Here is a 24,318-nt window from a genome sequence, read left to right on the forward strand (position 1 = left end):
GAGGCCTGGGCCCCGGGGCGGCCGCGGCTCCCGGCGGAGTTCGCCGCGTCCCCTGTCTGTCCCGCGGCTTTACGTAGCGCGCTTCTCCCGCTCCCGTCCGCGAAGTGTTATCGACAACCGGGTCTTTGAACCAGTCCCGGCCCAGGCTCGGCCGGCTCGGACCCTTTGCCGCGGCAGCGCTCCCGCCACGGCCCGGGACGGCCGGAGGCAGCCTGTCTGTCTGTCCACGGCCGGCTGACCGGGTATTGCCTACACTGTGGTCCCGCCCCGGTCGGGTCTGACCCGTGGGGCTAGTACCTAGAAGATGGGGTCGGTGCAGGCAGGGGACCGGCCCTGCGAGGACCAGGGCACAGACATCCACTGACCTCAGCACTTGGCACGCAGTGCTCAGGACAGGCCGGGTGCCACTGCAGGCAGATGAATGGGCTGCCTGACCGCGTGTCTGCGTGCGCCAGGCCGTACAATAAGGGCCCAGGGAGGAAATGTGGGGTGACTTCGCCGTGCACACTGGGGCTTGACACCAGTGGCGCGGTGGAGCTGGGCCTCTTTGTACCAGGAACCCGTGTGAGCCCGCAATGACATTGCATCCCGTCTCCATTTTACAGAGGGGGAAACTGAGGTACACATGAGACATGCTAATGGTGGTAGGTATATGATTTCCAGGTGAGCTGATACTTTGAACGTCTTTTGTCCTGGCCAAGACTTCTTTGCATGGTCCTGCTCTGTATCTGACAGTAACATGGCTTTTCAGATTACTTTCCAGTGACTTTAAACAAGGGCCTGTCTGGACACCTGGGGTGGCTGGGCATAGTTGGGAAGGAGGCATGCAGAGGAGGGCCTGCAGAAAATCCCAGTCCCCAAACAATAGCCTGACAGCCCACAGCTTGCTAGCATGTATGTTTGAAGTGTTGGTAGTAAGTAAGCTTCTCAGACTTGCAAGTTGTCCGCAGGACTTGGGGCTTAAAGAAACCATAGCCCTGTCCCCTGTGCAGTGAGATGAGGCAGAGGCTCTGGCTCCTTCCTGAAGGCCCACTGTCAGTCACTAGGTGGTCATCCTGTGGGAGGACTCAGGCACTTTTGGCTAGCATTCAGGACTGTGGGCTCCTTGGAAACTATTCCTCTATCCAGCTGAGTAAAGACAACACAAACCTGGAGTGGGGACGTGATGTAGTGTGGGACAGGCATGTTCCACCTATGAAAATTTCTCCAATCCAGGCCCAAGGACCTTGGGCTGTCTCCAAAATGCAAGGACCATGGGGCTCACGACATACCTCTGAACATGTTTAAGCTTGCTGGTATGCATGTAGTCAGTGAAAGAGCACTGGCCAGCACTGCGCATCTGACTGCTTCACCTTGCAGGGAGGGCTAATGCACTCCTCTGCACTGCCACCTTGGGGGGCAGTTCCAGTCTGTCTAGCATATCAGTGTCCAGGATCTCCCTCAAGGCCCTTTGACCATCTTACTTGGTTGCTGCAGTCCGTGGCTCTGTGGCTGTGGTGGCTGGAAGCAGCCCTATGTGAGACACATCCCTGAGCAGCCCCTGCGGTGGCAGAGACAGAGCTATAGACACCTAGATGTGGCCTTGTGTGTCTGAGCCACATCACAGAGTCAGGGACAGAAGCTTCACACCCAGAAGATCCAGCAGCCACATGTGCCAGAGACACAGGAAAAGGAATCGTGTCTAGGGCCCCAAGTAGCCTTCTGGTGCAGGGCAGGTGTATAGGCAGAGGCCTTGGGTAGGAAGATGCTGCAGAGCACCAGACCCCAAGTCATTTCAAAGCTGTGGATATGGTCCATGGGAGAGGAACAGGAATGTGGACATTTGGAACAAGAGCTACCCCTGGTTGGAGAACTGGCTCTGGGCACGACCAAGAGACTAGAGATTGGTGCTGCCTGCTATACCTACCCCTTCGCATCTATCCACTTCATCCTGTCAGAACCTTTGATGTCAAGACTGTGTCTGGGTTTTTATATAATGCCCTGCTAGGTGGAACACACTCTAAACCAGTGAGGCTAACAACTCTAAAGTCAGAAGTTCTAAAAGAACAGGAGCCACTATTGGAGACATTTCTGTGATCTCATATATTTATGAAGTTGTTCATTCGTTCGTTTAATAGCTGATTATTAAGCCAGGCGTGGTGGTGTATGCCTGTAATCTCAGCTACTCTGGAAGCAGAGGTAGGATTGTGGTCCAAGGCTGCCTTGGCAAGAGCTCTCAAGACCCTATCTGAAAAACAAACTAAAAAAAGCAAAGAGAGCCAGGTGCCAGTGGCTCACACCTGTAATCCCAGCTACTTAGAAGGCTAAGGTCTGAGAATCACAGTTCCAAGTCAGCCAGGTCAGGAACGTCCATTGTGAGACTCTTACCTACAATTAACCACCAGAAAACTAAAAATAGCACTGGGTCTCAAAATGGTAGAGCATTAGCCTTGAGTGAAGAAGCTCAGGGACAGCTCCCAGGTCCTGAGTTCAAGCTCCACAACTGACAAAAAGAAAAAGAAGGCAATAGTACCTCGGGCATGGTTAAAATTGGTAGATTGGGGGCTGGGAAGGTGGCTCAGTGGTAGAGCGCTTGCCTTGCATGCATGAGGCCCTGGGTTCGATTCCTCAGCACCACATAAGCAAAAAGAAAAAAAAAGCCGGAAGTGGCGCTGTGGCTCAAGTGGTAGAGCGCTAGCCTTGAGCTGAAGAGCTGAGGGACAGTGCTCAGGCCCAGAGTTCAGGCCCCACAACCAGACCAAAAAAAAAAAAAAAAGTAAAAAAATTGGTAGATTGCTTGCATAATAGGTGAGAGGCAGTGACTGATTATCGACCTAGTTTCAAACATCAGAAGGAACATACTCCCTTAGAGTGAAGTCATAGAGGGGTCACTCAGTGCAGAAACAAAGTTCTTTCAGATATGCAGAGTGGGGAAGGGTAAGCAGGGCCAATAGTGTTTGAGTATGACCTGAATGGCATCCTGGGCCAGCCACAGGAAAGCAGCACTAGCCAGGGACAATCACCTCTGACTGGCCCATGCTCTGGACAGTCCAGTGTCCCTGAATACTTACTGCCAGTATTGGGACTTGAACTCAAGGCGTGGATGCTGTTCCTTAGCTTTTTGTGTTCAAGGCTCTACCACTTGAGCCATATCTCTTTTTTTGCTTTGGGGTGATTAATTGGGGATAAGTCTCATGCTGTTCTTGTCTGGGCTGGCTTCAAACCACAATCCTCATATCTCAGCCTCCAAGTAGCTCAAGTAGCTAGGATTACAGGCATGAGCCACTGGTACCCAGACCTATCTACTTTTTTTTTTTTTTTTTTGCCAGGCCTGAGGCTTGAACTCAGGGCCTGGGCACTGTCCCTTAGCTTCTTTTACTCAGGCTAGCATTCTACCACTTGAGCCACAGCATCACTTCTGGCAGTTTCTGTTTATGTGGTACTGAGAAATCAAACCCAGGGCATCATGCATGCTAGACAAGCATTCTACCACTAAGCCACATTCCCAGGCCAGCCCTACTTTTTTTTTCTTTTTCAGTCGGTCGTGGGGCTTGAACTCTGGGCCTGGGTGCTGTCCCTCAGCTCTTCAGCTCAAGGCAAGCACTCTACCTCTTGAGCTACAGTGCCACTTCCGGTTTTCTAGTGGTTTATTGGAGATCAGAGTCTCACAGTCTTTCCTTCCCAGGCTGGCTTTGAACCGTGATCCACAGATCTCAACCTCCTGAGTAGGAGGATTACAGGTGTGTGCCACCGTCGCCCAACCAGCCCTACTTTTTTTTTTTTGGGGGGGGGGTTGGGTCGTGTGGCCTGAACTCTGGGCCTGGGCATTGTCCCTCAGCTCTTCAGCTCAAGGCTAGCACTCTACCACTTGAGCCACAGCACCATTTCCGGCTTTTTTCTTTTTGCTTGTGTGGTGCTGAGGAGTCGAACCCAGGGCCTAAGGCATGCAAGACAAGCGCTCTACCACTGAGCCACCTTCCCAGCCCCAGCCCCAGCCCTACTTTTTTTTTGGGGGGGGGTCCGGTCATGGGGCCTGAACTCTGGGCCTGGGCGCTGTCCCTCAGCTCTTCAGCTCAAGGCTGGCACTCTACCACTTGAGCCACAGCGACACTTCTGGCTTTTTTCTTTTTGTTTATGTGGGGCTGAGGAATTGAACCCAGGGCCTCCAGCATGCAAGACAAGCGCTCTACCACTGAGCCACCTTCCCAGCCCCCCAGCCCTACTTTTTTAAAGATACATTTCACTATGGAACCCAGGCTGGTCTTGATCTCACAATCCTGCTTGTGTCTGCTATGTTCTGGTGTTTCAAGGGTGCACTCATACTTCTGGCTTCCATGGTGTTTTTCCTCTGTGCTTTTGAAACTTGGATTGAGGTATAAATATCATGTTTGATACTTGTAAATGCCATGAGCAGCTACCCAGATGTGAAGTGCATGCTGAGATCACTGCAGTGACTCTGGAACACACTGATGAGAACACACCAAGACCGGCCACTCAGACCTCTACTTTCCAGCATGTAGACCATGCACACAGTAAGCATTAAAATGCTCAATGACAGCTGGGCTCCAGTGGCTCATGACTAGTTAGTCAGGAGGCCAAGATCTGAGCACCACAGTTCAAAGCCACCCTGAGCTGGGAGCTCTGTAATACTCTTATCACTAAAAACCACCAAAAAGCCAGAAATGGAGCTGTGGTTCAAGTGGTAGAACGCTCACCTTGAACCAAAAAAGGCTCTAGGACAGTACCCAGAATTCAAGCCCTAGGATCAGCGCATGCACACACACACACACACACACACACACACACACACACACACACACACACACACACACACACACACACACACACACACACACACACAAAATGAGCCCTTAAAACCTTAGTAAGAGTTATGAGTAATATATGAGTAATATTATCATTATGAATAAAATATGGTAATAATCTAATAAATGTAAGTGTAAAACCTAGGAAAATTCTAAAATTAGTCTGTTAAGGACATTTAATTTACAGTCAGGCACAGTGGCTCAGGCCTGTAGCCCTTGCTGTTGTGAGGCAGAGATCAGAGGAATCATTATTTAAGACCAGCCATCTTGACCTACAGCCAGGAACAGCATTGAAGCTCTCATCCTCAGTTATAAGGGAAGCACACTGCTGGATCAGGTGGTGCTCCTCTAGTCCCAGGGACATTAGCAAGCACAAATAGGTGGGCTGCATCCAGGCCAGCCAAGCCATAAAATGAACCGCCATCTGGAAAATACCAATGCAAAATGGGGCTGTCAGCCTGGGCAGGAAAGTCCATGAGACCCTTATCTCCAATTAACCACTAAAAAGCTAAAGGTAGAGCTGTGCCTCAAGGGGTAGAGTGCTAGCATTGAGCACAAAGGGACACAGAAATGGAGAGAGAAAGGGTGAGCAAAGGCAACCATGCTATTCAGTGTACACTTTGTGGAAAATGAACTATGTAACTTGTGCGCAGGGTTGAAAGGGGGAAACTAGGGGAAAGTAAAGGAAGAGGTGACATTGCCCCCCAAAAGAAAGGTACTAGCTGGGCACCGTTGAGTCATGCCTATACTCCTAGCTACTCAGGAGGCTGAGATCTGAGGATCACGGTTCAAACCAGCCTGGGAAGGAAAGACTGTGAGACTCTTATCTCCAATAAACCACTAGAAAACCGGAAGTGGTACTGTGGCTCAAGCGGTAGAGCACTAGCCTTGAGCTGAAGAGCTGAGGGACAGCGCCCAGGTCCAGAGTTCAAGCCCCACAAAAAAAGAAAGAAATATACTCAGCTAGGCACTGGTGTCTCACGCCTGTAATCCTAGCTCCTTAGAAGACTGAGATCTGGGGATCACGGTTCAAAGCCAGCCCAGGCAGAAAAATCCATTCATGAGACTTTTATCTCCAATTAACCACCAAAAAACTAGAAGTGGTACTGTGGCTCAAGTGGTAAAGCGCTATCCTTGAGCACAAAGAGGCTCAGGGACAGTGCCAGACCCTGAGTTCAAGCCCCAAGACTGGTAAAAACAAAAACCTATATGGAAGGTAATTGTAGTTCAGATGCTATAAGAAAATATCATGAGGGCTGGGAAGGTAGCTCAGTGGTAGAGTGCTTGCCTCACATGCATGAGGCCCTGGGTTCAATTCCTCAGCACCACATACACAGAAAGAGCTGGAAGTGGTCCTGTGGCTCAAGTGGTAGAGCACTAGCCTTGAGCTGAAGAGCTGAGGGACAGTGCCCAGGCCCAGAGTTCAATCCTCACAACTGACAAAAAAAAAAAAAAAGTAAAAGAAGAAAAAAGAAAATATCATGAACCCAGGTGCCAGTTGCTTATGCCTGCAATCCTAGCTATTCAGGAGGCTCAGTTCTGAGGATCATGGTTCAGTCAGCCAGGGCAGAAAAGTCCATAAGACCCTCATCTCACATTAACCATCAAAAGCCAGAAGGGGGCTGGGAAGGTGGCTCAGTGGTAGAGTGCTTGCCTTGCATGCATGAAGCCCTGGGTTTGATTCTTAAACACCACATAAGCAGAAAACTCTGGAAGTGGTGCTGTGGCTCAAGTGGTAGAGCACTTGCCTTGAGCTGAAGAGCTGAGGAACAGCGCCCAGGTCCAGTGTTCAGGCCCCACAACTGACAAAAAAAAAAAAAAAAAACCATCAGAGACAGCAGAGACAGAGCTAAAGCCTCAAGTTCAAGCCAAATGACTGACCAAAAAAAAAAAAAAATCAATCACATGTTTCTTTCAGTTCTGGAGGCTGGATGTCCAAGATCGTGGTGCTGGCAGGTTTGGTATCTGGCAAGGCCCTTGTGGCCTACACATGTCTGTGGGGCAAAGCAGCTCTGGTTTATCTTACAAAGGCCACTGATTCCAAACATGGGGCTCCTGAAGGCCCCACATCCAATGACAATACCTTGGGGGTATGGTTTCAATATGAACCTGAGGGACAGAAACTTGCAAGGCATCAGAGGTAAGCTGGTGGGCCCAATGTCTGTCCTCCCGTCATCCTCTGGGACAGAGCTCACAATGGGAAGCTAGAAACAGGGCTTCCCAGGAGAGAGATGCACTTCTTCCTGGCAGAGCACCTGAGGCTGGGTTGTATGGGATACTTGAGAATGTAGTGATAACAACATGCCTTGGGGAGATGAGAAAGCGCTGCATCCCCAGAACATTTGTATATCCCTAAAGGGGCCGCAAGTGGGCCCAAGAACCACACTCGAATCCCAGTCCAATTGGGAGAATAAACTCAGGAGTAGCCTGAGTTTTCTCACGGATGCATCAAAGCATGGCCACCCTCATCTCTCATCATGAGCTACAAGGACTGGTGTGAAATCCAGCCAAGGTGGTGCTTGCAGGTGCTCCACAAGGGAGGGCAGCTACTGACACAGTGGATGGAGGACGTCATCCTAACAAAATCTGAGTGTGTCACATGATGTCAGTAACTAAAGCTACGTGGTGTGTTTGCAACAATCCCAAATAAATAAATATCCCAAAACGCAGTGGACATACACAGAGGCCTGGACACAGGGAGTCCACACCTGCTAGGTAAGGACAGCCTACTTTCAAAACTGCTTTGTACAAAAGGCCAATGCAAAACCTAGGAGGGTGACAAGTTAAAAATATAAGGTGAGCTGGGAAGGTGGCTCAGTGGTAGAGTGCTTGCCTTGCATGCCTGAGGCCCTGGATTCCATTCCTCAGCACCACATAAGCAGAAAAAGCTGTAAGTAGCGCTGTGGCTCAAGTGGTAGGGTGCTAGCCTTGAGCTGAAGAGCTGAGGGACAGTGCCCAGAACCAGGGTTCAGAACCCATGACCACCAGCAACAACAAAAAAGTAAGGTACACACCCATACAAGTTGGTACCTGTACACCTGGTATCTGGAGGTAGATTGAGGACCTAGATCAGCCAGGGCAGAAATGTGAGACCCTGCTAGGTGCCAGGGGCTTATGCCTGTGGCCCTAATGCTGAGGGCTGGAGCCTGAGGTCTGTTTTTTTTTGTTTGTTTGTTTTTGTTTTTGTTTTTGGATCCGGTCGTGGGGCCTGAACTCTGGGCCTGAGCGCTGTTCCTCAGCTCTTCAGCTCAAAGCTAGCACTCTACCACTTGAGCCACAGCACCACTTCCGGCTTTTTTCTTTTTGCGTATGTGGTGCTGAGGAATCGAACCCAGGGCCTTAGGCATGCAAGGCAAGCGCTCTGCCACTGAGCCAACTTCCCAGCCCTGGAGCCTGAGGTCTGTACCCGCTTTGAGCATAAAAACTAAGGAACAGTTCTCAGACCGTGTGTGTGTGTGTGTGTGTGTGTGTGTGTGTGTGTGTGTGTCCGTGTGTGTGTGTCTGTGTGTCTGTGTGTGTCTGTGTGTGTCTGTGTGTGTCTGTGTGTGTGTGTGTCTAACATGTCACTGGGTTGAGACTGTTCTGCATGTCTAGGATCCCAGAAGACAAAGTATGCATGTAGAAATTGGTCTAGAAGGCTGGGCACTGGTGGCTCATGCCTGCAATCCTAGCTACTCAGGAGGTTGAGATCTGAGGATCGAGGTTCAAAGCCAGCCCAGACAGGAAAATCCATGAGACTCTCATCTCCAATAAACCACCAGAAAACCGGAAGTGGCCCTGTGGCTCAAGCAGTAGAGCACTTGCCTTGAGCTGAAGAGCACAGGGAGAGTGCCCAGGCCTAGAGTTCAAGCTCCATAACCAACAACAACAAAAAAAGAAGAGTTCTGAGATCCCTCCTTGGCCAATGTCAGTGGCTGTAGGGCTTCTTGGCGCACTGTGCCCACAATGGGAAGAATTGGGAGTTGTGCGAATTCAGGAAAATGACACATGTTCTGTGGCAAAATGTTATCAGGACAACTACTGTGGACGCCCCCTCTAGCTGGGATTTTCTTGGAATATGAAATGACCAAAGGAAGCAGCTGCAAACTGAGGACTTTGTAAGAAGAGTAACAGTCTCGGGCTGGGCGCTGGTGGCTCATGCCTGTGATCCTAGCTACTCAGGAGGCTGAAATCTGAGGATTGCAGTTGAAAGGCAGCCTGGGGAAAGAAAGTCCATGAGACTCTTATCTCCAATAAACCACCAGAAAACTGGAAGTGGCGCTGTAGCTCAAGTGGTAGAGAACTCGCCTTGAGCTGAAGAGCTGAGGGACAGTACTCAGGACCAGAGTTCAGGCCCCATGACTGAAAACAAAACAAAAACAAAAACCAGTAACCATGTCATTTTATTATATTTTTTTTAGATTTTTAAAAATTATAGCTGGTGCTGGGCTTACAGTGACATTTCTAGGGCCTGAACTCAGGGCCTAGATGTTGTCCCTGAGCTTTCTTCCCTGACTAGTCCTCTACCACTTTATCTATAGCTTCACTTCCAGCTTTTTGATGGCTAACTGGAGGTAAATGTCTCATGGATTTTCCTTCTTGGGCTGGCTTCAAACCACAATCCTCAGAGCTCAGCCTCCTGAGTAGCTAGGATTACAGGCATGAACCACCACCAGTGCTTTGTTAGAGCGACATTCTTAATGTGGAAGGAAAACATACAAAAAGATCTCAGTACAAAAAATTAAAAAAAGGTAGAATGCTTGCCTTGAGCTGAAGAGCTGAGGGACAGCGCCCAGGCCCAGAGTTCAAGCCCATGACTGACAAAAAACAAAACAAAACAAAACAAAACTCAGTGGACTGCAGAGGAGTGACAGAAGATTCACAAAACAAAAATTGGGACTAGGGATGGGAATGTGGCTTAGCAGTAGAGGTCTTTTTTTTTTGGGGGGGGGGTCCAATCGTGGGGCCTGAACTCTGGGCCTGGGCGCTGTCCCTCAGCTCTTTAGCTCAGGGTTAGCGCTCTACCACTTGAGCCACAGCACCACTTCCGGCTTTTTTCTTTTTGCTTATGTGCTGAGGAATCGAACCCAGGGCCTCAATGCATGCAAGACAAGTGCTCTACTGCTGAGCCACCTTCCCAGCCCAGCAGTAGAGTTCTTGCCTAGCATTCATGAAGCCCTGAGTTAGATTCCTCAGCACCATATAAACAGAAAAATCCAGAAGAGGTGATGTGGTTCAAGTGGTAGAGTGCTAGCCTTGAGCACAAAAGTTCAGGGACAGTGTCCAGGCCCTGAGTTCAAGCTCTACAACCAACAAATCAAAACAAAAAGTAACAAGAGGCACAAACCTGGTGTGGTTATTTATACCTGTAATTATTCACACCAGTATTTGGGAGGCAAAATGAGAAAGATCAAAGTTAGAGGCTAGTCTGGGCAAAAAATCAACAAGATTCCTTCTCAGCCAATAAGCTGAGCAAAAGGTGCCTGTGAGAGGCATAGGTACGAATGCTCTGAGCCTGGATGCCTGTGGGGCTACATCTGAAAAATAAGGTAAAAAAGGGCTGGGCACGGCTCAAATGGAAGTGTCTTCCTAGTGCAAGGCCTTGAGTTCTAATCCCAGTACCTTAAAAAAAAATCCCCAAGCCGGGCACCAGTGGCTCACGCCTGTAATCCTAGCTATTCAGGAGGCTGAGATCTGAGGATCTCGGTTCAAAGCCAGCCAGGCAGGAAAGTCCATGAGACTCTTATCGCCAATAAACTACTAGAAAACCTGAAGTGGTGCTGTGGCTCAAGCAGTAGAGCGCTGGCCTTGAGCTGAAGAGTGTAGGGACAGCACCCAAGCCCAGAGTTCAGGCCCCATGACCAACACCCCCCCCCAAAAAAAAAAAATCCCCAAACCATAGTTGGGCAGAGACTGAAGGACTGAGCTGGAGGTTAGCCTGAGCATAAAAGTTGGCATAATGCCCTCTAAGCTAGGCTGGGCTCAATGATGCCTGTCATTTCAATGACAAAGGGAAGCACAAATAGGAGATGCAAAGTCTAGGCTGGCCAGGTCATAAAATCAAGACTTGGTTTTCAAAATAACTGTTGCAAAAAGGCGCTGATGGGGGCTGAGAATGTGGCTTCATGGTAGAGTGCTTGCCTAGCATGCATGAAGCCTTGAGTTTGATTCCTCAGTACCACAAAAATAGAAAAAGCTGGAAATGGCACTGTGGCTCAAGTGGTAGTGTGCTAGCCTTGAGGTAAAGAAGCTCAGGGACAGTGCCTGGGCCCTGAGTTCAGGCCCCACCTCTCCTGAGGCTCCAATTCAGGGCCTATGCTCTGAGTTCAAGCCCCAGGACAAGCACTGTCCCTGAGCTTCTTTGCTCAGTGCTAGCACTCTACCACTTGAACCACAGCTCCACTTCTAGCTTTTTCCATAGTTTAGTGGAGATAAGAGTCTTATAGTTTTTTTCTGACTGAGCTGGCTTTGAACTGTGATCCTCAGATCTCAGCCTCCTGAGTAGCTAGGATTGTAGGTGAGAGTCACCAACATCTGTCTCTTGACCTGTAGGAATAGTTATTCTGAATAGTTCCCTTCTCTCTTTCTGTGTATTACCACACCCAGCCCCTTTATGAATTTTCTTATCTTTGATGATCTCTTTCAGATGAATTTAGGATTAAGGTGTGTGTGTGTGAGAGAGAGAGAGATCAGTGGCCAACTGGGGCTTGAAATCTGGGGCTTGCACTCCAGTCCTTGTGCCCACAGCTAGATATTTAACACCTTAGCCACACCTCCAGCATAGCATCATGTTGTTCACTAGAGACCCAGCTGGCTTCTATACTGTGATTCTCTAGGTTTCATACTGAGTAGCTAGGATTGCAGATGTGAGTTGCTGAAGCACATGCAGTTCAAGTGCATGAACTTCTTAAAAAAATATCCTGGGGCTGGGAAGGTGGCTCAGTGGTAGAGCGCTTGCCTCGCATACATGAGGCCCTGGGTTCGATTCCTCAGTACCACATAAGCAAAAAGTAAAAAGCTGGAAGTGGCGCTGTGGCTCAAGTGGTAGAGCGCTAGCCTTGAGCTGAAGAGCTGAGGGACAGTACCCAGGCCCAGAGTTCAGGCCCCAGGACCGGACCCCCCCAAAAAAATCCTGTTGGTATTTGTGTTGGCATTACTTCCAATTTACAAACTGACGGGTGAACATTTACATATGTGCAGCACAGGAGGCTGGGTGTTTCTCTGCTTTATTGGAACTCTTGTCACGTTCTGCAGTAAGGATGGAATTTAGTCTTAGCCACTCGGGAGGCCGAGAACAAAGGAAAGGGGTTCAGAGCCGGCTAGGGCAATAAAGTCCAAGAGACTCTTATTTCCACTAAAACACCTCCCCCCAAAACGTGGAGGTGTGGTTCAAATGGTAGCGCACTAGCCTTGAGCAAAAGCAGGTTGGGTAAGGCACAGGTCCAGGCCCTAAATTCAAGCCCCAGGACTGGTGGCTCGGCCCAGAGGGAAAAGAATGCCAGCGGCTGGTGGTGGGCCACGTGCGGGCACCGAGGTCTGCGTTCAAACCCCGCCACGGGCAAACACGAGAACATGATCGTGAGCTGGCTGCCGGGTGCTGGCGCCTGGAACCCCGCTGCTCAGGAGGCTGAGCACTGGTCTGAGCCCCCGAGCCTAGCTGTCCTTCAAAGGCAGCCCGAGCCGGGGATTCGGGGACGCTCGCCTCCCGTTAACTCCTGAGGGCCGACAGCGACCGGCGTCTCGAGTGGGAAAGCGCGAACGTCGAGCCCAGACGCTCCGGGGCGGCACCAGGCCCAGGGTTCGAATCCCGGACCAGCGCGTGCACCCGCGCACACACGGACACACATGCGTGCACGCACGAGACTGTCCCCAAAAAGCTCTTAAACTTTAGGACATTTTGGCTGCACTGGGGCCAACCGAGGGCCTCTGGCTCCGCCACGAGCCACGCATGTGAGGGGCGCGCTTCCTCGGGAGGAGCGGGCAGGGGTGCTCAGGCGAGGGGCGCGCTTCCTCGGGGAACAGGCAGGGGCCCGCAGGCGAGGGGCGCGCTTCCTCGGGAAACAGGCAGGGGCGCGCAGGCGAGGGGCGCGCTTCCTCGGGGAACAGGCAGGGGCCCGCAGGCGAGGGGCGCGCTTCCTCAGGGAACAGGCAGGGGCGCGCAGGCGAGGGGCGCGCTTCCTCGGGAGGAGCGGGCAGGGGCGCTCAGGCGAGGGGCCCGCAGGCGAGGGGCGCGCTTCCTCAGGTAGGAGAGGGCAGGGGCGCGCAGGCGAGGGGCGCGCTTCCTCAGGGAACAGGCAGGGGCGCGCAGGCGAGGGGCGCTCTTCGGGGAACAGGCAGGGGCGCGCAGGCGAGGGGCGCGCTTCCTCAGGGAACAGGCAGGGGCGCGCAGGCGAGGGGCGCGCTTCCTCAGGTAGGAGAGGGCAGGGGCGCGCAGGCGAGGGGCGCGCTTCCTCAGGTAGGAGAGGGCAGGGGCGCGCAGGCGAGGGGCGCGCTTCCTCGGGAGGAGCGGGCAGGGGCGCGCAGGCGAGGGGCGCTCTTCGGGGAACAGGCAGGGGCCCGCAGGCGAGGGGCGCGCTTCCTCGGGAGGAGCGGGCAGGGGCGCGCAGGCGAGGGGCGCGCTTCCTCGGGAGGAGCGGGCAGGGGCGCGCAGGCGAGGGGCGCTCTTCGGGGAACAGGCAGGGGCCCGCAGGCGAGGGGCGCGCTTCCTCGGGAGGAGCGGGCAGGGGCGCGCAGGCGAGGGGCGCGCTTCCTCGGGAGGAGCGGGCAGGGGCGCGCAGGTGAGTCGGGCGAGGCAAATCCAGTCTCGCGAGCTCCACGGCCGCAGCCACCCAGACTATCAGAAAGTGGGGCGTGCGCTGGGGAGCAGACCGCCGAGGCCGGCGCTTGCGGGGCTGGGGAACAGCCAGTTTGCCTGGATTTCCACCCGGGGCCAGACCCAGCCGTGCCCCACCGTTAGTCCCTCCCACGAGCACCCCCCCCCCCCCCCCGCTGGTGTTTGTGCTCCCCTCCAGGCCACGCCCACCACTGCCGCCCTCCGAAGTCTCGCCCACAACTCCCGGTCCCGTCCCAGGCTCCTCCCACAGCCCTGTCACTACTGGACCGCGCTTACCGTCGCTGGTCCCGCCTCCAGGCCACGCCCACCACTTCCGCCCTCCTACGTCCCGCTCTTAACTGTCCTAGGCCCCGCCCACAGCCTTGACATTATACTGGACTCCGCTTACCGCCGCAGGTGCTGCCCAACGCCGCGCCCACTACTTCCGCCCGCTTAGGCCACACCCATAGCTTCCGGTTCTGCCTCAGGCCCCTCCCACAGACCTGACGCCATCCTGGGCTGCGCTCACCGCCGCCGTCCCGCCCTAGGCCCCGCCCACCATCCTGCTCCGGTCCGGTACCGGGCTCTCTGCCCCGCCCCTTATGCCCCGCCCCCTCCGCTGGTGAGCCGCGGGGGCTGGGGGGGCAGCTGCTCCCGGGCGGGTGGGGGGGGGTCTGGCGTCCGGCGCGGCAGACGCCGGTTCGAGTCCCCGCGTCCTCCGCGGCCCCAGTGGTTTTCCTTATCCCTCAGGGGCAGCGGTTGCGGGCGGCGCGGCCTGGGCGCGCGCGGCGAATCTGCCGCTGCGGAACGGCAGGCGCGGAGCTGGAGGCCTCGCGAGAGTGCGGCGCGGCCGGACGCGGCCCGGCGGACCTGGCGCGCTGAGGGCCGCGGGCCGAGCGCGGGGCAGCCGGGCGGGCCGGGCGCGCCCCGCGGCCGCACCATGACGGGCCGCGTGTGCCGCGGCTGCGGCGGTACCGACATCGAGCTGGACGCGGCGCGCGGCGACGCCGTGTGCACCGGGTGCGGCTCGGTGCTCGAGGACAACATCATCGTGTCGGAGGTGCAGTTCGTGGAGAACAGCGGCGGCGGCTCGTCGGCCGTGGGCCAGTTCGTGTCTCTGGACGGTGCGTCCCGCGGCGCGGGGGCCGGGGCCGGGGCCGGCGGGGAGCCGCGGCACACCGCGCGCAGCCGGGCCGGGGGCGCGCCGCGCGACGACGCAGCCCGCCCCCCGCGAGGCGCCGGCGTCCCGGGGACCGGCGTCGGGCGGGCTCGCTCCGGGGCCGCCGCCGCGGCCTTCCTCCCGGGCCCTCGGACCGCTGCGGGGCTCTGTCCGGGGACCCACGGCCCCGCGGGGCTCGGCTCGCCGGGACCGGAGGCGGCGCGTCGGGGCGCCGTCCGCTCGTGGCGGCTTCGCGGCCGAGCCCCGCGCGGCCCCCGCGCCTGTCTCCCGCTTCACGTTCCTCTGGCTTTGTTTCCCCGCGGGGTGCGGGGGTCAACCCGGGGCTCAGGCGCTGTGATGCTTTGTCTTCCTTGAAATGTGCGTCCCGTTTCCAGGTAAACTCGTCTGTCCGGGCTCCGAGCCTCGAACCCGGGCCGGGCCCCACCACCGGCCGCGGCGCGCGCGAGGGCCGCCAGGGCCACAGGTGCGGCGGCCGCCGTCGGCTTCTCGGCTTTGCTCTGGCCGAGCTTTTTGCGCCCTGTGCGCTGCCCTCCTGGAGCCTCGCTGCCGTGGAGTTTTTCTCTCGCGCGGGGACCGCCTGCTGTCTGCATCCTTTGCCGACGGTCGTTCCTTGCTGCTTTGACCGGGGTCCTAGGCCACACCTGTCTGGGGCTGCTGCCGAGAGTTTCACGGTCACCACCGTATTTCCCTGTTTACATTTATGTTGCCTTTTCCTTTTTCTTTTTCTTTTTCTTTTTGGTGTTGGTTCTGAGGCTTGAACTCAGGAGGCCTGGGTGCTGCTGTTCCTTAGATTTTCCCCTCGAGGCTAGTCACTCTACGGCTTGGGCCACACCTCCACTTCTGGCTTTTTGAAGAGCCTCATAGACTTTTCCTGCCCAGGCTGGCTTCAAAGTTGTGATCTCAGCCTTCGATCTCACCTTCCAGGGTAGCTAGGATTACAGTGTGAGCTACTTGTGCCTGGCTTTATGTTGTTTTGAATTCAGATAGTATGAGCCCTTCAACTTTATTCTTCCCTTTCAAAGTAGTAGTTTTTCCCTTTACTTTTAGAGTTAAGTTCGTGTTTTCTTTTTTTTAGTCCTTGGGATGGAACCCTGGGCCTTCACATGCTAGGCAAGTGCTTTGCAACTGACTGCATCTCCAGCCCATTTCTATTGATTTATATGTGATAACGTGCCACCGGTAAACTTGCTAGATCTACTTGCTAGTCCTAGGAATTTCTTATGGACTGGCTGGGTTGTTTTTTTTACATAGAAATCTGTGTCTATAGAGATTTTTTTGCCCCCCTTTGTCTCATTTGCCCCAAAACGGACTTTTTTTTTTGGGGTGCGGGGATCCAGTCGTGGGGCCTGAACTCTGGGCCTGGGCGCTGTCCCTCAGCTCTTCAGCTCAAGGCTAGCGCTCTACCACTTGAGCCACAGCGCCACTTCTGGCTTTTTTCTTTTTGCTTATGTGGTGCTGAGGAATCGAACCCAGGGCCTCAGGCATGCAAGGCAAGCGCTCTACCACTGAGCCACCTTCCCAGCCCCAAAATGGACATTTTTAACCTTGTTCTGATTTTTTTTTTTTGTCAGTTGTGAGGCTTGAACTCTGGGCCTGGGCACTGTCCCTCAGCTCTTCAGCTCAAGGCTAGCGCTCTACCACTTGAGCCACAGCACCACTTCCAGCTTTTTCTGTGTATGTGGTGCTGAGGAATCGAACCCAGGGCCTCATGCATGTAAGGCAAGCACTCTACCATTGAGCCACCTTCCCACCCCTTTGTTCTGAATCTTAGAAGCATTCAATCTCCTTTATTCAGTGGGATGTTGGAAATAGGTTCTTGGAGCCTGCATTTCATCCCTGAACTTGAGGAAGTTCCTTTTGCTGAGGTTTCTCACCCCTCTACTGGGGTTTGAACTTGTCCTTGTGATTGCTAGACAGATGCGCTCCCCTTTTAACACGCTCCCCCCCTTTTTTTTTTTGGTTGTGGGGCTTGAATTCTGGGCGTGGGCACTGTCCCTCAGCTCTTCAGCTCAAGGTGAGCACTCTGCCTCTTGAACCACAGCACCACTTCCAGTTTTCTGGTGGTTAATTGGAGATAAGAGTCTCACAGGCTTCCTTGTCTGAGCTAGCTTTGAACCATGATTCTCAGATCTCAGCTTCTGAGCAGCTGGAATTTCAGGTGTGAGCAACCAGTGTCCAGGGGAACACACTCCTTTTTGTTGATGTTTTTGTTTTAGTCTTTTTTCAGGAGGGTAGAGTTTTTGCCTAGGGTTGGACTCAGACTGTGAGCGTTGGATCCACTCCTCCCTCAGAGCTGGGATCATAGGCACACCATGCCTGGCTTATTGACTGAGATGGGGAAAGGGCCTCACTCTTTGGCTGTACTGGCATGGAACTGTGATTCTTCCAAATAGCTGGAATTACAGGAATAAACTACTGCATTCAGCCTTGCGAGGCTTTTTTTTTTCTTCTTTTCTAAAATTATCTTTAAGTAGTTGTACAAAGGGGTTTCAATTTACCATGGCAGCTTATTATAAGTACAATGCATCTTAATCAGTCACTTTTTTTTTTGGTCCGGTCGTGGGGCCTGAACTCTGGGCTTGGGCGCTGTCCCTCAGCTCTTCAGCTCAAGGCTAGTGTTCTACCACTTGAGCCACAGCGCCACTTCTGGCTTTTTTCTTTTTGCTTATGTGGTGCTAAGGAATCGAACCCAGGGCCTCATGCATGCAAGGCAAGCGCTCTACCACTGAGCCACCTTCCCAGTCCCTCAATGTCACTTTTTAAATTATTCTCCCCCATCTGTCTCAACTCCATCCAGCTCCTCAAGTAATATATATACATTGAATATTAATACTGTTCACCTACTCTCCTCTCTTCATTCATATGACCACTTTTCCCCTTCACACGCTCCCTGTACCCTCTAAAAGCATGTTTTAGATTCCTGGTATTTGTTTGTTAATTGTAAGTTAATTGTATACTCTTAGAATCCTCCCCTGTGTATACCATACTTTAGTCAATATATATATATGTATATATACGTGTGTGTTTGCGCCATATGCATATGTATGCTATAGTGTGTGTGCGCGTGTGTGTGCATGTGCGTGTGCACTCTTGCCATTCCTGGGGACCTTCCCAGCCCTCTCACCCTTTTTTTTTTAATTCTTTTTTTATTGTGAAAATACTGTACAGAGAGGGGTTACAATTACATAGGCAAGATAATGAGTACATTTCTTATCAAGCATTGTAGCTTCCTCCTTTGTTTCCCCTTCCCATCCCATCCTCCCCCTGCCCTCCCTAACCCTCCTCCCCCCCTCACTCTTTTTTATACCCTCATATTTTACTGCTTGAGCTACACCTCCACTTCTGACTTTTTGCTCATTAATTGGAGATTAGAATGGATTTGTCTGCTTGGGTTGGCTTTCAGTCTTAATCCTCAGATGTTAACCTCCTAAGTAGCTAGGATTATAGGGGTGATCCACTTATGCCCAGCTGAAGGTTTTTTTTTTTTTTTTTTTGGTTGTTGTTGGTCATGGGGCTTGAACTCTGGATCTGGGCACTGTCCCTGAGCTCTTCAGCTCAAGGCTAGCACTTTACCACTTGAGCCACAGCACCACTTCTGGTTTTCTGGTGGCTTATTGGAGATAAGAGTCTCATGGACTCTCTGACCTGGCTGGCTTTGAACCATGATCCTCAGATCTCAGCCTCCTGAGTAGCTAGGATTATAGGAGTGACCACCAGCATCCAGCTCCAAGGGATTTTGTTTTTGTTTTGTTTTATATTAAGGTTTGGGAAGGTTTTTCCCAAAAAAATATTTTTTGCCTGTCCTGGGGCTTGAACTCAGGGCCTGGTCACTCCCCCTGAGCTTTGCACAAGGCTAGTGTTCTTACCACTTGAGCCACAGGCCACTTCAGGCCTTTTCTGTTTATGTGGTACTGAGAAATCCAACCCAGGGCTTCACGCATGCTAGGCAGGCTCTCTACCATGAGCCCACATTCCCAGCCCCCCAAAAGATATTTTTATTGTTATTATTAAGGTGTTGTATAAGTCAGCTAATGAGTACCACTCTTTTTTGGTCAGTCTTGGGACTTAAACTCTGGGCCTGGGCTCTGTTCCTGAGCTCTCTTTGCTAAAGGCTAGCACTCTATCACTTTGAGCCACAGCTCCACTTCTGGTTTTCTGGTGGTTTATTGGAGATAAGAGTCTCCTGGACATTTCTTCCTGGACTGGCTTTGAACCATAATCCTCAGATCTCAGCCTCCTGAGTAGCTAGGATTACATGTGTGAGCCATCTGAATACAACTTTTTTTGGACAGAGTCACCCCTTCCTTCATGTTTCCACCTCTGGTCTCTGCCCACAAGTTGCATAGTTCATTTTCCATGTACTGCACATGAATACCATAACCACATTTGTTCACCCTTCCTCCATTTCTGTGTCCCCCTTCCCCTGCCTAAAAAGACAAACAAAAACAGCAACAAAAATACTTATATTTTCATTTCCTTGAATTTGTTTCAATAATAGTATTTTAAGTGTTCAGAGGAGTTACACCTTTGGGTTCCTCCCTTAAAGTATCCTCCTTCGGTCTGACTTTGTGAATGCTAGAGTCCTGTGTAGGTTATCATGTCCGGCTGTATTTTAGATCCAGCTTCTACATAGGAGATAAAACATGTGCCATTTGTCTCTGGGCTTGGCTTTCCTCGCTTAGCATGACTTGTTCTAGGTCCATCCTTTTTCCTGTAAATGACATAATGTTGTTCTTATGGATGAGTAAAATTCTATCATGTGTAGGTACCACTTTTTTAATCCACTCAACTGTTGTAGGGCATTTAGGCTATTGTGAATATTGCAGCAATGAACATGGATATGCAAGCCTCTTTACTGTATCTTGACTTATGATGTACTGGGTACATGTCTAAGAGTGGCTGGGTCATGGGAAAGTTCTCTTTTTTGTCAGTTGTGGGGCCTGAACTCTGGGCCTGGGCGCTATCCTTCAGCTCAAGGCTAGCGCTCTACCACTTGAGCCACAGCACCACTCCCAGCTTTTTTTTTCCTGCTTATGTGGTGCTGAGGAATCGAGCTTAGGGCCTCATGCATGCAAGGCAAGCACTCTACCCATGAGCCACCTTCCCAGCCCCGGAAAGTTCTATGTGTAGTTTTCTGAGGAACCTCCAGACTTGTCCAGAGTGGTTGTACTAGTTTACATTGGTTTGGGAAAATCCTTATTGCCTGTTGCCCTGTGGAAGCACTGACAAGGTTGAAAGAGGCAGCTTGTCCACTTCTGAAAAATTGCATAGCTAGTTTAATTCTTCTTATCATGACTAGTCTGAATAAACCATATTCCATACTCCCATGCCAAGCAAAAAGTAAAGCCAGGCACCGGTGGCTCATGCTTGTAATCCTAGCTACTCGGAAGGCTTAGATCTGAGGATTGTGGTTCAGAGCCAGTCTGGACAGGCAAGTCTATGCAACTCTTTTATCTCCAGTTAACCACCAGAAAAACAAACAACAACAACAACAACAAAAACCCCCCACAAGAAATGGAAGTAGAGCTATGGCTCAAGGCTCAAAGTGGTTATAGCCACTAGCCTTGAGCAGAAGAAGCTCAACAGTGCCCAGGCCCCGAGTTCAAGCCTCAGGACTGGAAAACAAAAACAAGTTATCTTAGCTGGGTGCCAGTGGTTCATGCCTATAATCCTAGGAACCCAAAAGGCTGAGATCTGAGGATTGTGATTTGAAGGCAGCCCAGACAGGAAAGTGTGAGACTCTTTCTTTCTTTCTTTCTTTCTTTCTTTCTTTCTTTCTTTCTTTCTTTCTTTCTTTCTTTCTTTCTTTCTTTCTTTCTTTCTTTCTTTCTTTCTTTCTTTCTTTCTTTTTTAATTGTGAAAATACCGTACAGAGGGTTTACAATTACATGAGCAAGGCAATGAGTACATTTCTTATCAAGCATTGTTGCCTTCTCCTTTGTTTCCCCTTCCCATCATTTCCTATCTTCCCCCCCCTCCCCCTTATTTCAGATTAACCACCAAGAAGCTGTGGCTTAAGTGGTAGAACATTAGCCTTGGGAAAAGAAACTCAGGGACAGTGCCTAGGCCCTGAATTCAAGTCGCAGGTCTGGCGCGTGTGCGTGCGTAGATAGGTGTGTGTGTGCAAACACACACAGAATTGCAAAAATAAACTGAATAAGTTATCTTGGTAGCAGACATATAAGGCTTCCCACAGGAAGGTCCTGTCCTAGGTGTGCCTCTTGGTCTGGTGACAGCATGTTGCTCTCACCATACTTCTTGAGTGTAAGAGCAGGTGGTGTGGAATAGATGTGGAGTAAGCTCCTCCTACCATGCACATACACAGACTCATCCATGCGCACACGTACAGTGTACTCCTTCCCCAGCAGAACTAGTGCCAGGCCCCAGGTATCAGGAATTCTGCTACCACCTATGCAGGGAAGAGCAGGGCCCTAGTTGGTTCTGCACAGTGTGTACCAGAAATTTGCACATCAGGTAATCTGGCTCAGGGGTGTTGGCAAAAGAAGCTTAAGGACTCTTAGTCCCAGAGAGGGAGCCTTAGCAACCAACCATCAGGGCCCTGGGAAGGCCTGTGGCCATGGGTTCTTAGCCCATGGGGGCAATTCAAGTTGTGCCTGGGAGGTATCTGTTCCGTACCTTCCCTCTGTGTCCCAGGTGCCCTCCTCATAGGATCATGAAACTGGTGACTTGTTAGTTTCCTCTTCTCAGGCAAGTGCCCAGTACTCCTTGCTCAGCTCACTTCCCCAGCAGCATTGGCTGGCTGCATTCTAAGCTTTAAGGTCACTATCTTTCCTACGTGTTCTTGCTTACTGAGATATAAGCTGGATACTTAATAGAGCTAGCTTCAATATGTAACTTGAGACCTCAGTCGGGATAGGTGCTCAGCATCTGTAGGAGGAAGGTCCTGCCTGCAGAAATCACCCCACCTGTGCCTTGGTATCTGAGGCCTTTCCAAACACAGTGTATGCTAATGGAAGGGGTAGGAATCTGAGGACCACAGCCCAGCATAGTTGAATGCAAAGTGGTGGGTAGTCTGGAGAGGTCTGTGCCACTGAATAAGAAGCTGGGCAAACCCGTGTGTGTGTGTGTGTGTGTGTGTGTGTGTGTGTGTGTGTGTGTGTGTGTGTGTGTGTGTGTGTGTGTGTGTGTGTGTGTGTGTGTGTGTGTGTGTGTGTGTGTGTGTGTGTGTGTGTGTGTGTGTGTGTGTGTGTGTGTGTGTGTGTGTGTTCAAAGCAAAGAAGGGCTTCCCCAAACTGCAGTGGATGGTTGACCCCAGACTCTTAGAGTCACTTACACTCACACTCTAGGGAGTCCCCATGTTAGGTACTCTGTGCTCATGACTCCTCAGGGCTCCTGCCTCTGCTGGGAGCAGCAAATCTCTATTGTCATGGGGGTCTGTAAGAATATTTCTTTCTTTTTTTTTTTTTTTTATTGTTGGTGATGGGGCTTCAATTCTGGGCCTGAATGCTGTCCCTCAGCTCTTCAGCTCAAGGTGAAAGCTCTACCACTTGAGCCACAGTGACACTTCTGGTTTTCTGGTGGTTAATTGGAGATAAGAGTTTCAGGGGTGGGCGCAGGTGGCTCATGCCTGTAATCCTAGCTACTCAGGAGGCTGAAATCTTAGGATCTCGGTTCAAAGCCAGCCCTGGCAGGAAAGTCCATGAGACATCTCCAATCAACCACTCAGAAAACAGGAAGTGGTGCTGTGGCTCAAGTGGTAGAGGACTCACTTTGAGCTGAAGAGCTGAGGGACAGCGCCCAGGCCCAGAGTTCAAGCCCCAGGACCGACCAAAAAGAAAAAAAGAAAAGTTTCACAGTCCCGCTGGCTTTGAACTGCGATCCTCAGATATCATCCTCTTGAGTAGCTAGGGTTACAGGTGTGGCTTGTAAAAGTATTTCTTAATGGTTCTCATAATCAATTGTTTTCCTCATTTATGATGCAAAGGATGGGGATCCCAAGGCCTCTTTGGCTCCACAGTGCCACCTAGACTGGCGAAAGTGGGTTGTAGGGGGAATGCATAGCTGTATAGGAAGGTAGAGGGATTAAGCCACATATATACTCTGCTGTTGGACCCTCATGATCAGCTCTGCCCAACTCTGACAAGCCAGATGAATTCCAGGGACACTGAGAAGGGGACTTTTTTTGGGGGTGCTGGTATTAGTCTTGAACTCCAGGTTTTGTACTCTAACTGAGCTTTACTGCTCAGATACCATTGTACCTTTTGATCCATGTCTGGAGTTCTGGCTTGTGGGCTTGTTAATTGGAGGTAAGAGTCTCTGGGCCTGGGCCCCTGTTGCTTATACCTATAATCCTAGCTACTCAAGAGCCTGAGATCTGAGGATCATGGTTTAAAGCCAGCCTAGGCAGGAAAGTCTGTGACACTCTTATCTCCAATTAACCACCTGAAAACTGGAAGTGGCGCTCTGGCTCAAAGTGGTAGAGCACTAGCTTTGAGTGAAAAAGCTCAGGGATAGTGCTCTGGCCTAAGTTCAAGCCCCACAGCTGACAAAATAAAAAGTCTCTTGGATTTGTCTGTGCTAGCTTTGAACCATAATTCTCATATCTCAGCCTCCTGAGTAGCTAGGATGATAAGGTATGAGCCATTATCTCTTGGCTTTGGTATTAGGATTTGGGTCCGGTCGTGGGGCTTGAACTCTCCGCCTGGGCACTGTCCCTCAGCTCTTCAGCTCAAGGTTAGCGTTCTACCACTTGAGCCACAGCACCACTTCTGGCTTTTTTCTTTTTGCTTATGTGGTGCTGAGGAATCAAACCCAGGGCCTCAGGCATGCGAGGCAAGCGCTCTACCACTGAGCCACCTTCTCAGCCCTGGTATTAGGATTTGAACTCAATGCTTTGTACTTGGCTCAGCTTGCTTGTTCAGCTGCCACTCTAGCACTTGAGCCATGCCTTCTACTCATATTTTTGCTGGCTGGTTTTGTTTTTTGTTTCTTGGACTTTCTTCCTGGGCTGATATTTGTTGTTGTTGTTGTTGTTGCTTGTGGGGGCTGAATTCCGGGCCTGGGCACTGTCCCTCAGCTCTTCAGCTCAAGATGAGCACTCTACCGCTTGAGCCACAGCGCCACTTCCAGTTTTCTAGTGGTTATTGGAGGTAAGAGTCTCACGGACTTTCCTGCCTGGGCTGGCTTTGAACTGAGATCCTTAGATCTTAGCCTCCTGAGTAGCTAGGATTACAGGCGTGAGCCACCGGCGCCTGGCTGGGCTGATCTTGAACAATGATTTTCTGGATCTTAGTCTCCTGAGTAGCCAGGATTACATGTATGAACCACTTGGTACCTATTACAATCAGAATATTTATTTATTTACTTATTTATTTATTTTATTTAAGTTCTTGGTTGTGGGGTTTGAACTCAGGGCCTGAGCACTGCCTCTGAGCTTTTTTGCTCAAGGCTAGTGCTCTGCCACTTTGAGCTACAATACTATTTGGTTAATTGGAGATAAGAGTCTCCTTAGACTTTCCTGCCCTGGGCTGGCTTTGAACTGTGAACCTCAGATCTCAGCTTCCTGAACAGCCAGGATTACACGT

The 24,318-nt window shown here is 51.5% G+C and overlaps 1 protein-coding gene across 2 annotated transcripts in view; it reads left to right on the forward strand.

Annotated features, from left to right (window-relative positions):
- The first annotated feature begins 14,468 nt into the window (after positions 1 to 14,468).
- Brf1 (BRF1 general transcription factor IIIB subunit) overlaps positions 14,469 to 24,318 on the forward strand; it is a 74,430-nt gene continuing 64,580 nt past the window's right edge. Inside the window, exon 1 of one of the 2 annotated variants that reach the window (XM_069997423.1) lies at positions 14,469 to 14,717. In XM_069997423.1, the coding sequence (XP_069853524.1) occupies positions 14,534 to 14,717 (184 nt within the window). In that variant the 5' untranslated portion in view covers positions 14,469 to 14,533. The remainder of the gene's footprint in view (positions 14,718 to 24,318) is intronic. The other variant, XM_069997424.1, reaches the window with a different exon arrangement.

The sequence above is a fragment of the Dipodomys merriami genome, unplaced genomic scaffold (assembly GCF_024711535.1).
Source record: "Dipodomys merriami isolate MVZ:Mamm:240054 unplaced genomic scaffold, mDipMer1.0.p SCAF_50, whole genome shotgun sequence".
NCBI classification, from domain to species: Eukaryota; Metazoa; Chordata; class Mammalia; order Rodentia; family Heteromyidae; genus Dipodomys; species Dipodomys merriami.